General features: G+C 40.4%; 1 protein-coding gene across 1 annotated transcript in view; it reads left to right on the top strand.

Moving 5' to 3' along the window:
• The first annotated feature begins 3,718 nt into the window (after positions 1 to 3,718).
• TRPC7 (transient receptor potential cation channel subfamily C member 7) overlaps positions 3,719 to 19,608 on the top strand; it is a 184,614-nt gene continuing 168,724 nt past the window's right edge. Inside the window, exons 1-2 of the mRNA XM_064279703.1 lie at positions 3,719 to 3,791; positions 10,965 to 11,779. Of these exons, the coding sequence (XP_064135773.1) occupies positions 3,719 to 3,791; positions 10,965 to 11,779 (888 nt within the window). The remainder of the gene's footprint in view (positions 3,792 to 10,964; positions 11,780 to 19,608) is intronic.

Below are 19,608 nucleotides of genomic sequence, written 5' to 3'. Positions count from 1 at the left end.
ACCACTGTTGAATAGCTGTCAGGCCTAATTCTGACCTGTATTCAGTTAACATTATCTATAAAAAGAATTAATTTCCTCTGTATGTGATTAACTGGCACACTTTTTTTTTTAACTTTTATTGAGCTTCAAGTGAATGTTTGCAAATCAAGTCAGACTGTCACATATAAGTTTATATACACCTTACTCCATACTCCCACTTGCTCTCCCCCTAATGAGTCAGCCCTTCCAGTCTCTCCTTTTGTGACAATTTTGCCAGCTTCCAACTCTCTCTACCCTTCCATCCCCCCTCCAGACAGGAGATGCCAACACAGTCTCAAGTGTCCATCTGATACAAATAGCTCAGTCTTCATCAGCATCTCTCTCCTACCCACTGTCCAGTCCCTTCCATGTCTGATGAGTTGTCTTCGGGAATGGTTCCTGTCCTGGGCCAACAGAAGGTTTGGGGACCATGACTGCCAGCATTCCTCTAGTCTCAGTCAGACCATTAAGTCTGGTCTTTTTATGAGAATTTGGGGTCTGCATCCCACTATTCTCCCACTCCCTCAGGGGTTCTCTGTTGGCACACTTTTTAAAGATAGTTTTTTTGTTTGTTTTTTAAATGAGCTCATCATAAGTGAAACAAGAGTATAGTTCATGTCAGGATTTCATGAAAACATGTTCTTTGTTATTTATTAAAAACAGAATATAATGAGACTTCATCCCCATCATTATCAACTAAAAGCTATATGACTCAATATTCTTAAGGAAGTATTTTACATTTAAGAGTATTTTATTCTATACTGTTACACTGTTTCACTAATCATGTTGATGAGGAGCCCAACCAAAAAGATATTATCAGTGTCAGAGCTAATCTTCTAACTTTGTGGTTGTGTAAGACACTTTTGTTGGCTTCACATATTATATTTTATTCTGCATTTTGATGTAATATTAAAGAGCTCTTAATTCATTAGCATTTTATTCAAATGAGTTAGGCCTACTTGTCTCTGGTTCTCATGAAAAATAGAATTCCTTTGTCCTTCAAGATTGTAACTTTTTTAAAGAAAAAGTCTTATTTTTAAGAAAATTTCTTTCTGAAAAGGTATTTTATTCAATAAAGCACAATAATCAATATTGGAAAGCTGTGTGAAGGTTTATACTAATAAAACTAATTTGTAACCAGTCTTTTTAGAGAGTTTTAACTAGAGAACTATCTTAAGTTCTGTTGAACAAGGAGAGGAGGAAGAACACTCATACTTATTATGTAATCCTTAAATGCCGACTGTGCTGGGTGCTTTGTATATGTTATTTCAATTAATTCTCACCACAACCGTTGGAAGGAGGCATAACTACCCCCAAGACTACCCCCATTTCATACATGAAACTGAGATTCAATGAGGTTAAGTATTATGTCCGAGGTCACACAGTTCACAAGTGAATCCAAATCCTACGGTGTCTCCCCATATTCCATATTGTCTCAAGCGAAAATGCTAGTAGCATACTAAGGACCCAGCGCAATCTGATTTGCATATAAACCTACAATGGCAGGTTGCAAAATACATTATAAGTCATCTCTTAATCATAAGCATTGCATTTGCACACAGAGGCAGTCTTTACAGAGTATCAGTTATTAATACATGGGTTTGTTTCAAAAAATAAGCACTTTGATTTATTGTAGATTCTGGGAACAACCCTGGTTTTTCTTACTCAGGCAATATTTCAGTTAAGGCTGTTTCTCTCCAATGAGGCCATCAAAATACCTTAGTGTTTGAGATTCATATATAATTTAGTAACATAAAAACTGGTCAGGGTAAGGGCCATGGGGGGAATGGATTTTAGCACTGGGAATTTCCTTTTACAAAGAGGGAACGTTACAAATCAAAACTAATCCTGTTACTAACATCAGACTTGATCTACACCAATGACCTCATCCTGATCCTAGACAATACTAACAGGTCACTAAACAAGAAGGTAAAGTTAGAAAATGCATCTGTCATAGGAGACAAAGTAGGGTCTTAAGGATTATTAAGGGAAACTACTTTTCTCACTCTTCAAGATCCTCTGGTTTTAATTTTTTCCTTAACCCCCTCCCAACTGTAAACAGACACAACAGGTAGGAAACCAGCTCATTCCTCATTTTTCATCTGTTTAAACCAAAGAATATTCTGCCTCAGGAGCCAGGAACCTGCTTGCTGCCTTATATAACTGAGGAGTGTGTGTGTGTGTGTGTGTGTGTGTGTGTGTGTGTGTGTGTTATGCGCTGTTCTGGGGCAGAGGAGGGGCCAGGTAGAAATTCTGAGGGGTTATGGTAAGAAGGCAGAGTTGCTACCTCCTTTTCAAAGCTACTGTCTGGGAGAGGGGGTGGGGACTACACCAACTCATCACCACTCCGCATACCAGTCTCACACAAGGATGCTTCTCCGTCATATTCCCTGGGAAATTTCCCCTAAATTAGGAAAGGAGCGATAACGCGGGTCTGCCTCGGAAAGCGAGTCTTTACCATTGCAACACAAAGGACAGCGGAGCAGGCTTCCAAAGCCTCGCAACTCCACTCACTCGACCAGCTCTTTACTTCAGCACCACGGAGAGCAGCACCTCCTTGCCCACCACCCATGGAGAGCCAGAACCCCGCGACTCTACACCGGATTCCGGTCATCTAGAGGAGGGGCAAGCCTACGTATTTTCCCTCGATGTAAGTTATGGTGGTTCTTTCATATTGATTTTTCTGGTAGAGATTTCTTTCTTCCTGAAATATGGAATTAAACTTTTCTTTATTCGCCCTTTCCTTTTAATGCATTGCTCCAATTTTTAGATGTAAATCTAGCCCTGAAATCTTTTATTTGTTGGATTAGTAGGAGGATTTGTTTTTTGTTTTGGGGGGTTGTTTTTGTTTTTTACTTTTTATTGAAAGTCCAAGTTTGCAAAGCAATTTAGAAATAGACAACTCATCCTGGTAGCCCAGTCCTTTCGTGATGAAGTGTAGTTTTATTCCTAGGAGAGTATGTGCATTGTCTCTTCCCCTACTTCACTACTGACAGCTTTTTAATTTGGAGTTTTTTGTTGCGGTGGTGGGAGGAAGAAGAGGGCTATATTCTAAATAAGTAGCCACCATTAAGGAACTACAGGTAGGAGGAAGAAAGAGATGGTTCTTTTCTTTGTTGAAAGTATGGTCTGAGCTATATGTCTCTTTCAGACATTCATTTCAAAATAATGAATATGATACTAATAAAAGAGATGTAATATGGGCAGGGCTTTTACACAAGCTTTGCAACTCTGGAGCATACAATCTCCCGTTATAGTTTGAAGTTATAAATTCATCTGTGTATGGCTGAGTAGACACAATCAGGATGCTATTGCCATGGATTGTAATTTAAAGGCTTAATGGATTCAGGATAGATTTGAAAGAGGCAATAATGACTGACCCTTTCGGGTGGCACCCAGTGAATTTTTGCCTTGGAATGCCACCTGCTGGCAGGTCCTATTTCAGAAGAATTTGGGCACACAGATTTATGAATGAACTCATATTAAGTCCAGAATATTCATTATGAATATAATTCAAAACCTACACTCTAAGGTCTTTTTAACAATGACATTGTTTCAATGATTTAGCCGCTTATCAAGGTCCTATGTCGCAATCATCATTTCGTAAACACTTATTTCCCAAATTACTTGCCCCTAAGCTTAGAGGCATGTAGACGAGCTAACTCCTTCAGGCAGTGATTAACCCAGAAGAATCAGAACTATGCGGAGCCTCACTGAGGCTGACTGCAGAATGCACGTGGTACCTGGACGAGAGCTTCCGGGGCTCCCGCTTGGTAAGAGCAATCAACATTCCCCACAGATAAATATTCAGCATGGGATTTTCCCCAGTATTATCATTTCATGATTTTAGGGTCTCTCTTGCTTTCCTGGCAGTAGAGGTTCATTTCAGCCTCTTTTGACACAGAGGTCAAGGAAACCATAAAAAGGCTACACATTTCTGTTTTTACCAAGAAAAATCTTTGGGAAAAAAAAATCATGTAACTATTACAACTTGTTGTTCCAGCTCTATCTGGAGCTACAAGCAACGAGATATGGACACCCAGTTTCATTCCCCAATTCCAAATAGACAAATAAGGATGTAAAAAGTTAGAAGAATTAAAGAAGACCCCACAAAGCACTAGTTATATAGGGTAAAATGAAAATACTGAGGATAACTTCTTGTCCAAATGATGTTATTTGGTGAAAAAAAGATAAATCATTATAGAATCATTTATTAGCTTTGGGAAACACCAGACAGTATTTTTCAATCCAAGGTGCAATGGGAAAAATACCCCACATTAGCAGAATTGGTTGGAAATAATATCTTACCATAATGAATTGTAATAAACAGCAAAGGAATACTTTGAGTGTTACCTATAGGACTTGTCTAGGAAGGTGTGTGAACTCATGTATGTCATGGGATGAATAAGTGGATATTTTTTCCTTTTATTCAAAATATTTATGTTGTACAAGCAAATATTGTCACTATCTTAGGTAACCTGAATGCAGAATCACCGTAATCGAAATGGACTAAAACAGAGTTAAAAATATCCAATGTTAATAGAACACATACTATATTCTAGGCACTAATAAGAAATTTATATGTACTATCTCACCTCAAATTCAGTACAATAAGGAAGGTGAAACTTAGAAATAAATTGAGTGCCTTTGGAAATATGTAATATTATTCAGGAGGATTATGAAGGATTAGGAATGTCTGAATTTTCTGCCATCACTCAAAAGACTTATTATATCTTCTGATATTAGCTGTCTTATCTAACAACTTTTGGGCCATCATTTGTAGGGGAGCTAATTGGAAACTGATATTGCTTTGCAACTCATGCCTTATTTAAAAAGTTGTCAGAGTTAGAAACAGGAAATAGTAGTTACAGGGTAATACGGCTCTTGCATTTGTAAGGACAGAGACACTGGTAAACATTAACATCTCTATTTTATTGGTCTTCTTTAATGACCAAGCCAGACCAAGTATTTAAGAACTGGTTCAGTTATTTGACCATGCACTACCTACCAGCCAGCAATGGTGTTGAGCCCCAGGCTCATATGCCACATAAACAAGTAATACACTGGCCCTCAAAGACTCTTTACTCCAATGGAAAAACTTACAGTATACAGAAACTTCAAAAAAATGCAGGGGGGAAGATGAAGGGCAATGACAGGCAAGCCAGAAACACCGTTTTTGAAATCAGACAGACTGAACTCCTAGCAATGGCTCCACCACAACCAAGTCGTGTAGCCTTGGTAAAAGTGGTTACTTTGTCTGAGCCTCAATTTATCATCTGTTAAATGGGAATGATTATAGCACCGGTATCACATTTGTAAGAACTTAAAATGATAATCCATGTAAAGCGCTCAGCATGGTGCCTGGCACGTGGTTAATGTGCAATAAATGTTAATCATTATGATTAAATAGTCATTTAGGAAAATGACTAAGCTCATCATATGATGATTTGTGTGAATTTAAATTAATACATACAAAGCACTTAGCAGTGTCTGGCACATGGTAAATATATAATATAGTTTATTATTATATAGTCATTTAGAACAATAATCTAAATATATGAATTGAGTAAAATGTGAGCCAATTTTAATATTCATTTATTTAAGTGTATTGATATGTAAGGTTTTGATCATTATCGTCATGCAGATTTGAAGAAGGCTTTATAGTATACAGGGCATTCGGTACACATCATTTAAATCTTCGCTGTGGTCCTGAGAAGCATGGGGGCTATATCATTCCCTTTATATCGTGAGAGAAAATGAGGTACAGGAGAAGACTCCAAATCATTTGACTGTGTCATCCCTGTTGCCCTGGACTAGAATTCAGAATATGCGCACTTGGGAGAGAATGTACAGACCCAAGCTGGTTTTTCCAAGGTGACTGATCCTGACTCTTAAATTTTATTTGGTTCTATGTCCAGTTATCCATTACAGACTCAACTGGTTTCAGGCTTGGATAATTTCCACAAGGACCTCTTGTGCATGTGTCAATTCTAGAAAAAATATAATATCTCTAAAAAGACATTTTGATTAAGTGGCCTTTTCTTCATCTGTAATTAACCACAATCCCTGTCTCCAAATGGCTTTGTGGACATGCTCATTTGCAGCTGGACATAGGGTGCAGAATCCATACTTTTCATGAATCATTGACATCTGGCTTCCCTGAGACTGGCTGATGCATCTGAAAAAGCAGCTCGATAAAAATAGCACCCAAGGGATCAAGAGGAAGTTTAATAATCAGCCCTCCTCTCAAATACAGTTTTGTTTCCACTAGAACTCTTCTTCTCAATGACATCAAATGTCAATGTATGCATTTCTGGATAATGAAATGCACAGTGTCTTAGCTGAGGTGTTTGATGAGTTTGATCACTTGTTATCTTGAAAATATATGCAAATAAAAATGCATCTGCATTTTTAAGAAAAAATATTAAAATAAAATATTAAAAATATTAAAGTACAGGTAATCAAGTGCCAACTGCATTTTATGGGGAATAATCTTGCTCCTTATTGGCCCGAAAACTGTGACAAGATCACCTGAGCCCAGCAGGGCAACATGTCCGATAAGTCATGAGTACGGGTTTTGGTCACCAGCTGTTGTGGACCTAATGGCTTTATCTCTCTGACACATCATCTTTTGGGGATTCTTTCCAACCCATCTGATACATATGGCTAAAGCATGAATATCTATGATATTAATATTAAATGGCAAGGACATGGTGGTTAAATATATTCATGGATGTATAAACGTTTTTAAAAGCATCATTACAACATAATCAGAGTAAGAGGGTGTCAGAATGAAACAGATGCCCACAGTGAGGTTAAAGGGCTTCCAGCAAAGCTGGAATCAATTCATGTGGCTCCAGGGTCTGTTATCAAACCCCTTATATTGAAAGCAATCTCTCTTAGCAGCATTTCCCACTATATGCTGCTATGCATACATGACTGGTAGGCCCCGAAGGTTTCATCAATGCCAGGTTCTCTAGGCAAGAAAAAGAAATGACAATTTAGTGAGCATCCAAATGAGTGTCCCAAAGTTGAGGTTTCAAAGGCTAGGAAAAGGGGACATGTTTACTTCTTACTACATCTGGGTGATTGCTCTCAAGGTCATACAGAAAAGAAACAAAAGCATGTCAAATATAAGGATATTTTAACTTCTGTGAAGTTCTAGCTATATACATATTTTTCTTTGATAAAGAAAACTTTTTTCTTTGATATTACATCAAGATCTTTATGATACCCTTGCACAGAAATTATTTGCCCTGCAATTTAGTCTTTTTGCTTCACCTACCTCAGTTTCTTCACCAAAAATTTGAGAAGGTGACTATCTTGCTTTTCATGTTTTTTATTTTTAAATATAAATGAGGAGAATTAAGAAATGATGCCTGAACATCGTTTAAGTTTGCAGACTGCAGGTTCTATGATATTCAGATGGACTTTGAATTTAGATTGGGTACTTACATGGTCCTTGTAAAACATTTCTCTGCTCTCAGCTGGTTCAGTAGTGATTACATTTCCTTTGAATTAATATCTCCATGGTTTGTTGTTGTGTAATAGTTATGTATCCTTGACCTTGTAGTCTGGCCTATTCTCCCTCTTGTGCAGACTTCTAATGGAAAAGTGATGTGGAATTGAGCTATAGGGCCTGCTCCTTCCAGGACAGCTGCCATTTCATCTCTGACACATTGTTCAGAACCTCTTGAGTGGAAACTGCTGTTTCTCAGGTTGAGTCATGATGGCTAAGCCCAGAGAGTTGCTCCTGACAGGAATAGAAGCCTTATCATAGGCCAGGCCAAGTAATTCCATGAGAAGGATTATCAGTCTTTTGTGGGCTCAACTCCAACCTTAGTGTTTGTGCTCAGATGACAGGCCTTGAAACTGAGTTTATCACATCCCCTCAAACAAGGTCTTTGGGGGATACAAATGCTGTGACTGCTTAGCTTTCGACTCAGTCACCTCCTTTCCTTCTGAAAACCTATAATAAAAAATGCCTGCCTCCCATTTGTGAGTCCCTCTCTCCTGTCAAGGCCTCCACTGTACTCTCAATGTGCAGTCCGTCTTAAGCATCAATGAGCAGCCCTTCTCCCTGGGATGACAGCATTGTTGAAAGAAATGGACTCAGGAGCTCATGAACTTGAATCCTGAGAATCCTTCCCAAAGAAATCTCTCATCAAAGCACACTTTAGAAAAGCACGGGGCAGTTCAGATGCAGTTCCTAAAGGAGTTCGGAGCTCTCTACTAGGATTTATCACCCACAATCATCTTTTGAGGGAGTTGCCCACAATTACTCCTTTTATTTTCTGCAGATGAAGAAGCTGCTTTACTGAATAGTTTAGCAGCTTTTTTCCCAAGGAAGTGTGACTCAGCTACAGGAGGATTAGAGTCCAAGCTCTGATCTCCAGTCTTTGCTTCATACTAGAGATAGGGTCCCCCAAAGGAGCTAAAACCAAAGGGGTTCCAGCAGGTCAAAAGGTAAAACAAGCAGAAAACTAAATAGAGCTCAAATTTCAAATAGACACAAGACTATCACTACTTTTTTAAATCTCAAAATACTCAGTTTAATTTTAAAAGCCTTCCTCTATGATTACTTTTATTTAACAAAATGCCTTAAGTTAAATGCTGAGTATTCTTTATATATGGAGACATGAACAATAACAAAAAGACAATTCTTTGGAACATGGAAAATAACTCATACAAATTGCCAAGTAGTCACTCTTTAGAACAAATACTCTCTTGTTAAAATGTATTCCATTCCAATATTATCTGAATAATGTATGTGGGGGTGGACTAGAAAAGAATAGAAATTTTCAGATAGGGCCAATTGGAGAATCAAAGACATTTAACATGTTGGAGTTAGTAGAGGTTTAGGGAACATCTGGTCTAGCCCTTCATTTTATGGTTAAGGTACCTTAGGACCTAGAGGCTGGGGACCTGCTCAAGGTTGAAAGGCTATCTGGAGAGGGAGTACCCTGACTCAAACTCCAATTACACTATAGTTGTTATTCTCTCTTGTTTCTAAAAATCCATTGCAAAATTTTGGCAAGCTAAAGATTAGGTAACTTGTCAAAAGTCACAAGGCTGGTAAATAGTGGAGCCAGGATTCCTACTCTAGATGTTCTGACTTCAAAGCCTGTCTCTTGTTGTTGCTGTTAGGTGCCGTCAAGTCAGTTCGAACTCATAGAGAACCTACATACAACAGAATGAAACACTGCCTGGTCCTAAGCCATCCTCACAATCGTTGCTGTGTTTGAGCCCACTGTTGCAGCCACTGTGTCAATCCATCCTCCTTTTTGCTGACCCCCTACTTTACCAAGCATGATGTCCTTCTCCAGGGACTGGTCCCTCCTGACAACAAGTCCAAAACTCGTGAGATGAAGTCTCACCATCTTCACTTCTAAAGAGCATTTTGGCTGTACTTCTTCCAACACAGATTTGTTTGTTCTGGCAGTCCATGGTATGGTCAATATTCTTCACCAACACCATAATTCAAAGATTATCATTTCTTCTTCAGTCTTCTTTATTCATTATCCAACTTTTGCACACACATTAGTTGACTGAAAATACCAAGGCTTGGGTCAGGTCTACCTGAGTCCTCAAAGTGACATCTTTGCTTTTTAACACTTTAAAGAGGTCTTTTGCAGCAGATTTACCCAATGCAGTATGTCATTTGATTTCTTGACTGCTGTTTCCATAGGCGTTGATTGTGGATTCAAGTAAAATGAAATCCTTGACAATTTCAATCTTTTCTCCATTTATTATGATGTTTATTGGTCCAGTTGTTAGGATTTTTGTTTTATGTTGAGGTGTAATCCCTACTGAAGGCTATAGTCTTTGATCTTCATCTGAGATGAATAATAGCACCTACCTCATACAGTTGTTGCAAAAATTATGCATTAATATATGTAAAGCTCTTTGTATAGTGTCTGGCATATGATAGGTGCTCAATAAATGTTAACTGCTATTTTTAGTGGTATTAGAATTAGTATTAATCACTATGCTATTCCACAAAGGGAAAGGATAACAAGTTAGATGTGAACCTGGCATAAAAATTGACCTTTTTTTTTTCCCCCATCCATATAAAAAATCCAGGTTCAATCTTAGAGGCTCTGGCTGAATTCCCTCAGGGGCGGCTGCTTTAATGGCCACCAGTAAGTGGCAACAATTTAAGACCTGCTCCTTGCTGCTGCATCTTGCTCTTTAGTAGGTGCTTAAACTCCATGGGACCAGAAAACACAGTCCCCATAGAGAACAGCAGTGAATGTAGAAACAGATATGTGTGCCCATGTTTGCATTTTGTTGTAGTTTTTTCATAGCATGGAAGGTCACTGGGGGTGATACACCTGAACCAAAGAGAGCCAGTTTCCATCATGCTCTGCTCCGTGGCACAGCATTTGGAGCACTGAGCATAACAAGACGTGAGAGGAAACAATAAAACCAACATTGGCTGAGTACCTTCTATGCCCAAGTTACCTCACTGAATCCTCCTGTGGACCCTATGGCCTACAGAATGTCATCCATGTTGTACAAGTGAACAAAAGAAATCTAAAGTTCAGAGAGGTTAAGCAACTTGCTACATTTACACAAATGGAAATAAATAGGAATAAAACCGATGGCTGTCTGCCTATTTTAGCCACAGCTGTACCCCCCACTGTCTACCTCCATCTTCCATTACACTTCACCTAAACCCATGGTTCAGCTCTACTGCCAACCTCCACCCAACAGAGGCCGAATAAACTAAGTCAGCATTCTTCCATTTGAAAAAGATTAGTTCAGGTAATCCAATTTGTTTTCATCTCAGTGATTTAAGACAATGATTTCTAATAAGATTTCATAATTTCTCATAAGCTTCCAATCACGATATTCTTTTTTTATCTTGAATATGTTCTCGACAATTTTTGTGTGCCTTGCGCCCGCTGAATCTGCAAGCAACCCCCCACTCCCACCCCTCCCAGAAAGTAATGATGTTATCTCTGCCTTGTTGCCCCACAGGTTGGGAAGCAGCACCTTCAAGAACATGCAGCGCCGGCACACAACCTTGAGAGAGAAAGGCCGCCGCCAGGCCATCCGGGGTCCCGCCTACATGTTCAACGAGAAGGGCACCAGCCTGACACCTGAGGAGGAGCGCTTCTTGGACTCTGCCGAGTATGGCAACATCCCCGTGGTCAGGAAGATGCTGGAGGAGTCCAAGACCCTCAACTTCAACTGCGTGGACTACATGGGGCAGAACGCGCTGCAGCTGGCGGTAGGCAATGAGCACCTGGAAGTCACGGAGTTACTGCTCAAGAAGGAGAACTTAGCGCGTGTGGGGGACGCGCTCCTGCTGGCCATCAGCAAGGGCTACGTGCGCATCGTGGAGGCCATCTTGAACCACCCGGCCTTCGCGCAGGGCCAACGCCTGACGCTCAGCCCGCTGGAGCAGGAGCTGCGGGACGATGACTTCTATGCCTATGACGAGGATGGCACGCGCTTCTCCCACGACATCACTCCCATCATCCTGGCGGCGCACTGCCAGGAGTATGAGATCGTGCACATCCTCCTGCTCAAGGGCGCCCGCATCGAGCGGCCCCACGATTACTTTTGCAAGTGCACGGAGTGCACCGAGAAGCAGCGGAAAGACTCCTTCAGTCACTCACGCTCCCGTATGAATGCCTACAAGGGACTGGCAAGCGCAGCCTACTTGTCTCTGTCCAGTGAAGACCCTGTCCTCACCGCGCTGGAGCTAAGCAACGAGTTAGCCAGACTAGCCAACATTGAGACTGAATTCAAGGTAACTCCCACTCACCTTCCCATATATAGATGGTCCAGTAGGCTCTCCCATGTGTGTCCAGTAGTAAAATGGATTGTTTTCAGGTCTCAGAAGGGGTGAAAGCCCCAGGGTCTTGCAGTTCAGGCTCACATGAAGAAAGAGAACTTCCTCAATCTGTGTCAGATGTAGGCCTGAGAAAAATGCAGCCCATTGGGTGGAATATTTTAAACCACATAAATGCAGTAAAGAGGTTACTTAAGCACAAATCTATACAGAAAAGACAAGCAACCTATAGGCTTGATTATATTGTGGTTCTGGTATAAATGCCCAACCTCTGCTCCTGGTTGCTCAGGAGTGCCTAGGATACCTGGTGGTTCTTTCCTAGCTCTTAGATTTCTTGACTGTTTCACCTGCATGGTTTTGCTCTGTCTTTTTCACATCTCTACCACATCTGGACCATGCCGGTCTTAGTTCCAGTGTTACAGTCTAATGCTGGAAAGACTTGGCTGCAGCCTTTCTCAAACCTAGAAAGCTAATGCTACTGCCCTTGTCACAGGGCCGAGAAGCAAGGAAATGGGAATGGAAATAAAATCATCTCTGTAGAGTTGAGCTTATCACCCCAATAGAGGTGGCCAGGGCGAAGCTCTGTAATTTATCTACCCTGAGACACCAGGACCTACCAGGCTAGCCCAGAAGGCTGGAGGCCCATCCCCCAAATACACTATTCAACTGTGGTTCAGGGTTTCTGTTGTCAAATGACTCCCCCTGAAAGAGAAGACTGGGATCTAATGCAGGGGGAGGGGGGAGGGAATACTTTTCACACAGTATGTAATAATAATAATGGCAAACATTTAGTGACACTTATTATGTGACAGGCACTAATTGCTTTGTGATTTTATTTAATTGCCTCAATAACCATATGACATGGATACTATTATCCCCATTTAATATGAGGGCAGAGGTAGAGAAAGTAGAACAACTTGCTCAGTAACAGCTAATAAATAGCAAAACCATTGTTCTAATCCAGACGTTCTGACCCCAGTGACTCTTAGCCACTCTAGGAAACTGCGAGTCAGAGGCCTTGTTCATCCGCATATTGAGCCTCTCAGAGTTTAACCTATTTTTATCTGAATGATGAAGGGATTCCTCACTTTGACAGTGTGGCAGGAAGAGTAGGAGCCACAAGTCAGCTCAGAATTTCTCACCTGACAGAGCCTACTATGTGCTAGTGCCATAGGGCACGTAAAGGTATCACACTCGATCGATCTGGGACAGCATGTCACTGGCGAGTGAAAGGTTTATTATCTAAACAAGATGTCAGTACAAGAGCTGTCCCTGCCTAAACACAGGTGGCCAATGCTGAGTATCAACTCACAGCAAGGGAGGCCTCCATGGGCCATGGTGTTCAGGAAGGCCTCAAAGACGAGGGGAATTGGGCTGGGCCTCACTGAACAGGAGGAGTTGATCACTGGGAATAGAGAAATTGCCATCTGGAGGAGGCAAGTGAAGGTAAGGCCCAGCATGGCCCAGGGCAGGGAGGGGACCAAAGAGAAGCTCCATGTGATTAGAACACAGACTTCCTATAGGGGGTACACAAGAGGAATGCTGGAGAGATGAGTTGGGGCAGATCTCAGGGGGTCTTGTGTGGCAGGTTGAGCAATTTGGATATTATCCTGAAGGAAATGGAGAGCCACTAGACGATTCTGATTAGGGGACTAAATGAAAACTACAGATTTACTTAACTGTGGTTGGTAAGTTGGATTGGAGAGTTTGGAGTAGGAGGCAGTGGGATTTTAGTTCTGCATGCATGGGGCCATGGAAGACTCTCTCTAGGAATGGGATCACCCACAAGCCAGAAACCAAAGGACCAGGCTTGCAAGAAACAGTAGGGTACTCAAATTGTGCATATATGAAAAAAAAATAATAATCTTATAATTAAACAAATTTTGTTCTATTCTGTTCCCCCATCTCAGACCATTCCAGTTTGTGTATTGCTCCTGGCCTCATTTAGGAAAAAAAAAAAAAAAAAAGGTAAATGTATATATAGAGATTACTCAAAGAAGTTCCCAAGAAAGGTAATTATGTCTTTCCTTGTTTCTGTACAGTAAACCTCATCTGCCAGTATTGAGGCCAAGTATGTCCCAAAGACGCTTGGTAGAACTTTGCTTTGTTCCCTGGTTTTCAGATTGAGTCTTCACAGGCATTATGAAAGGAATGACCAACCCAATTAACTCAGATACTTCTGGCCAGGAAAAAAAAAAGACAATTCAAGCAAAAAAAAAATTTTTTGGATCAGATTATCTGGATAATTGCACAATTCTCTACTTATCTGGGAGCATGCCAGGCTTACTAAATAAAACAATGCTAGACTAACATTCAGAAATATATCTGAGCCATTTGTTTCCTTTACTAAAACTCAAAGTCTAGCATATTTTAGTATATATAATATCTAAAACTGGAAGTTTGTTGAAAGCATCTACTATGATATTTTGATTTTAAAAGTAAATTATGAAAATTGTGGAGAATTAAGAACACTACTAGCATGATAACAAATCCTTTCTACAATGCAGTGATTTATTCAGAGTAAGAGTTGGCATAAATACATTCACTGGCTAGTAACATCCCCCTAGTTACCTGTGTTTGACATAACATCTCTCAAATTGTCGACAAATGGTGCATTATAAATTAACATAAGTGTTCCTTGAGAACTTTATTATTTATTCATCTATCCTTGTACGTGCATTCCTGACATTATAAATTTTCTCAGAGAGCAGCTTAGCAGGAGAAAAGTCAAATTGTAATAAAAGAATAAAGAGCAAGTATATGTGGTCTAAAATGCACTCTTTATAAGTCTGTTCTGCTTTAAAGGAGCCATGAATTGCAGCCTGTAAGCTATACGTTATGAAGATGACCCAATATTATAAATTATGTAACAAGATATCAGATTCTCATTGTAAATGTCATATGTCATCCTCTAGAAGACTCATTCTAGGAGTGATTCTTCTTGACTAGGAAACATCATCCATGAAAACCTGGATTCAGTTGACCAGCAGTTGTTTCACAGTCATTTTAATTTATCACCAGAATAGAGTCTAGTCATTAACAAACATACAGCCAGTGTCAGGGTCACCAGTAAATTGTGGCTGGTGTCAGATGCCTGCTATCAAGTCATTATTTTTGGTGTGGAAATTATGCAGCTCTTCAAGGATTCTCTTATGTCTCTTTAATCTTCCTGGGTCTAAAACTTGGTGTGGTCACTGGGGCGGGCCTTCCCAGTGCTTTGAATGGTGTTCAGTAACCTAGTAAGCATTCCATAAATATTTGGTGAAGGGAATGAAAGAAATTCTAAAAGGATAATCATTTCAACTCAGGAAGCAAGTGATTAATCTCTGGTTTCAATTCTTCCTAAACACGGATTTAATAGAGGTATTGGATGGAGATAATGAAATGGAGATGCTCTAAAGAGGGTTAAAAGTTGGTTGAGAATCTAAAGCCAACACACATTGAACAACTGACGATCAATCACACACTGAACTGTCTAGTGCCAATGACCACTAAGCTCCTGGAGAGCAGAGTATATTTTCTTGGTTTTGCCTCTAGTATCTAACACAGGGTTTGGGAGCACAGTCCACAAATGACATTTTGGTTGATTGGTTTATCTGTGCAACAGGAGCCAGAGAAGGGGAAGATCACCGTGGGCTGGACTATTGAGTGGGCTTCATCTTGATGGACCTGGCTTTCTCTGTGTAGAGGCAGCTGGAGTAGCATGGAAACAAAAAAATTGCTTAATTCACTGAGATTAGAACTCCTGCTACAATGAGATCTCTGCATCTTTTCTTAGTCTGCTTGGTTTTCTTCACTGATCATCCTTCTGATAAAATTGCTCCCCTTTATTTTACTGATGTCTTCCCAGTCAAACTCCTGGACATGCCATCTATGTGTTGCTTACCTGTAGAGCTGTTCACTGTTTCAAAGGATTACAGGAGTTAAACTTCCTTCCAACTCAGAGTCACCGTAGCAGTACCTGGAGTGAGGTGGAATAGGGTAGGGAATGTAGCAGAATATAGTGAAGTTTAGGGCTTTGGAAAGACAGAGAAAGCAGGATGAGGATGGAGGTATCTCCTGTGCTTTCATCTTTTGTTTAAATTTAAAAGCATCCAATGTCCCCAAGTCAGAGAACTGTGGAAGCTCAATAAACACTTTATTTTATTTTTTTAAGATTCAGTCATTCTTAAGAACAGCAAAGCTACAACTGACAAGGCTTTGCTGTTGATAAAATGTCAGCACAGAGGATGCTAACTGAACTTCAGTCTCTAGTACTTTATTCTTGTAGACCACAAAGGGGAAGAGCAGGGACAACAAAGCTGAAGTTGTAACTTCACCCTGCTTAAAATGTTAATGATTTTTATGTTTACCAATGAATTGTTAACCACATGTATTATGAAAAACAGATGATGAATTATGTATCAGTGTTTGTTCTGCCATTTTAAGACCCATAAAAAAACTCTCTGGACCTAAAATACCACAAATTAAAAATGCAAATAGTGATAAATCAGACCATTTTGCCACCTGCTATGATCTCTAGTGAGATCCCATTGTGGAAGGTAAAGATGTTGAGATGACCGTTTGTAATCTGCTTGCAAACTTATCAAAATGGAAGAGGAGAGAGGAGGGGAGAAGAAGGAAGAGTGGGGTTTTATTGTGGTGCTGAGAGCTCAGAACACATACAAACTCTGGCTGTCTGGATCCTGGGAGACAGGAAGCTTCTATCCAGACCTACCCTGGGCCTTGGGAGAGTACCAACATTTGAATGAGCCTGTTGGAAACCCTGGTGGAGTAGTGGTTAAGAGCTATCTATGGCTGTTAACCAAAAGGTCAGCAGTTTGAATCGACCAGGTGCTGCTTGGAAACCCTGTGAGGCAGTTCTGCTCTGTCCTATAGGGTTGCTATGAGTTGGAATTGACTCAATGCCAGTGGGTTTATGGGTGTCCCCCTGGCCTCGAGTGGAATCTGTGTTTGTACCAGTTTCCCACGTTTTGCCTATTTTTAGGATTTTTAAATTTTACAGACCAACACACTGAGAAAACACACTTCCCTGAAGTTTGAAAGCCTGGCTGGTAGTATAAACAAATGTCTGCTTAACATGCAGGAAATGACTTGAAAATTGTTTCTTTTTCCATTGGGAAAATATATTTTAAGCTGTGGAGGCTACAGATTTTAAAAGCAAGGTAAGAGAATCTGGCAGAAAACTCCTCAAAGGCACTCACTTACATATCATCCCCAATATCCTCAGGGATTGGACCGTGCACCCAATGCTCTCTGCTCTAACATCTGATGATACAGCATGCAGGTAGATACTAGAAAGATCGCAGATGACAGGTGATGAACTGTGATGTGACAGCCCCTCACTAAGCAGGCGCAGGGGGTGTGTCATCAGAGCACGTGTGTCTGTCGACATGTCCACACTGAGGCCAGGGTCACAGGCCTCAGTACCTGAAAGGGAAGCAGCCAGGGAGGGACTAGTTATCACAGGAAAAAAGACATAAGCAATGTCTGCCCACATTAGCTTTGTCTTTTTTTCCCCACCCAAGTGTCTGAGGGAACACTTTTGCCAGGGCATTCATTAACGAGGCACCACAGGAAAATGAGCTAGCTGATGTGTCCTTCAATGACAATTTTTCACTGGGTCACAACCAGTGCTTTAAGTTAGATGTACCTTTTCTAGGGTTTCAGGCAAGAGTATCAACCTCTAAAATACAGGGACACAGTGTGTGTTGCTGACAGGTATTCAGGTGGAATAAAGAAGGCCACTTTGCTAAAAGAGGACAAGGGTAGGGGACAGACTCTGGTGGGTAGCCAGTGCAGCCATGCTTCATTTCCTTGAGGCATGTAGCAGAGAACACAGAACTTGGCTCTGGAATTACACTGGTTTTCAGTCCCAGCTCCATCTCTTACCAACCATGTAATCTTGGATATCTGTGGAAGTTAGTTTATTAGAAAGATGGGAAAAATAGTAGGCACTTCAGCTGTAACATGTCAAAAATGAAATGCTCATTTTCCCAACCACAAAACTTGACACCACTCAGTTGCTAATAGCTTTCTATGCTTCATCCCATCTAACCTCCAGAAGGTGCTGACACATAGTAGGTACTCAATAAATATTAGCTTAGAAGTAAATAAATGAGTTAGTGAATGAATTAATGAATAATAGCCTCCCAGGGTGTTACCAAAAAACCAAACCCATTGCCGTCAAGTCGAATCCAACTCATGGTGACCCTACAGGTGTTAAAAAAAATACAGGTGTTAGTGAGGATTAAATGAGATGAAGAATATAAAACTCTTTACATAGAACCTGACATATGATCAGCACTATTATTTCCCAGACAGCTCAGTAGATATAACATTTTATTCCACCAAAGCCCACTGTATTGTCAGCACTGCAATCTTTTATCCCAGTAAACACAGCCTAAGTTTCAGACCAACACCTCCTCTATGCTGGGTTCTTCTTCCTTTCTGATAAGATCCTCAGTCCCTCAGCAGATCTTTCCAGAACAAGAAAAAGACTAAGATGTGCTTCTGAGCTCCATGCTTAAATACAGTCCAAGGGAAATATTTTCCAATTGGAAAAATGCAGACCACTATAACTGAGTAAACCTATAAACAAACCTATAGTGCTGCTAAAATACTGCTGTGAAAAGAAGTGATGTGGGCTGGAAAGATACAGGAGCAAAGGAGAAGGAGGGAGGAAATGGGCAGGCAGAGCTCCTGCCAAATACAGAGATTCTTTTTTGAAAAGCAACTCCACGGAAAAGATTCATCACTACACACACAAAAAATGGGGAGAAAATCATTTCCTATACAAGTGCAAGTGCAGCTATCAGTCTGAAATATCAGAGATAGGGAGACAACGGAGACAGGTCTTAGAAAATATTAGCCAATAAATACTAACACAAATAAAATAGAAATTCAAGGATTTTTCTCTGAAAAAAATTACAATACTATATAAATTAATCATAATAGGGTAGCAGTAATCAAATATGCTGTACACACCATCAACTTGAAGGCATGTGTATTATTAGCAGTAAATTTACATTCAGATTAAATGGCTGAAATACATGTCAGAATGGTAGGGTGGCAGTATGATCTGGACTCCGACTACCAAAACTGGATAGACCCTAGTTATAGCTGTTGTTGTTGTTAGGTGCCAATGAGTTGATTCCAACTTATAGAGATTGTATGTACAACAGAATGAAACACTGCCCAAACCTGAGCCATCCTCACAATCTTTGTTATGCTTGAGACCAGCGTTGCAGTCACTGTGTCATCTATCTTGTTGAAGGTCTTTCTCTTTTTCACTGATCCTCTACTTTACTAAGCATGATGTCCTTCTCCAGGGACTGATCACTCCTGATAACCTGTCCAAATATTTGAGACACAGTATCACCATCCTTGCTTCTAAGGAGCATTCTGTCTGTACTTCTTCCAAGACAGATTTGTTTGTTCTTCTGGCAGTCCATGGTATATACAATATTCTTTGCCAGCACCATAACTCAAAGGCATCAATTCTTCTTTGGTCATCCTTATTCACTGTACAGCTTTCACGTGCATATGAGGCAATTGAAAACACCACGGCTTGAGTCAGGTGCACCTTAGTACTCAAGCTGATATCTTTGCCTTTTGACACTTTTAAGAGGTCTTTTGCAGAAGATTTGCTCAATGCAGTGAGTTGTTTGATTTCTTGACTGCTGCATCCATGTGCATTGATTGTGGATCCAAGTAAAATGAAATCCTTGACAACTTCAATCTTTTCTCCCTTTATCGTGATGTTGCTTATTGGTCCAGTTGTGAGG

Source organism: Loxodonta africana, chromosome 2 (assembly GCF_030014295.1).
Source record: "Loxodonta africana isolate mLoxAfr1 chromosome 2, mLoxAfr1.hap2, whole genome shotgun sequence".
NCBI classification, from domain to species: Eukaryota; Metazoa; Chordata; class Mammalia; order Proboscidea; family Elephantidae; genus Loxodonta; species Loxodonta africana.
This window is presented reverse-complemented; position numbering and strand designations above follow the sequence as displayed.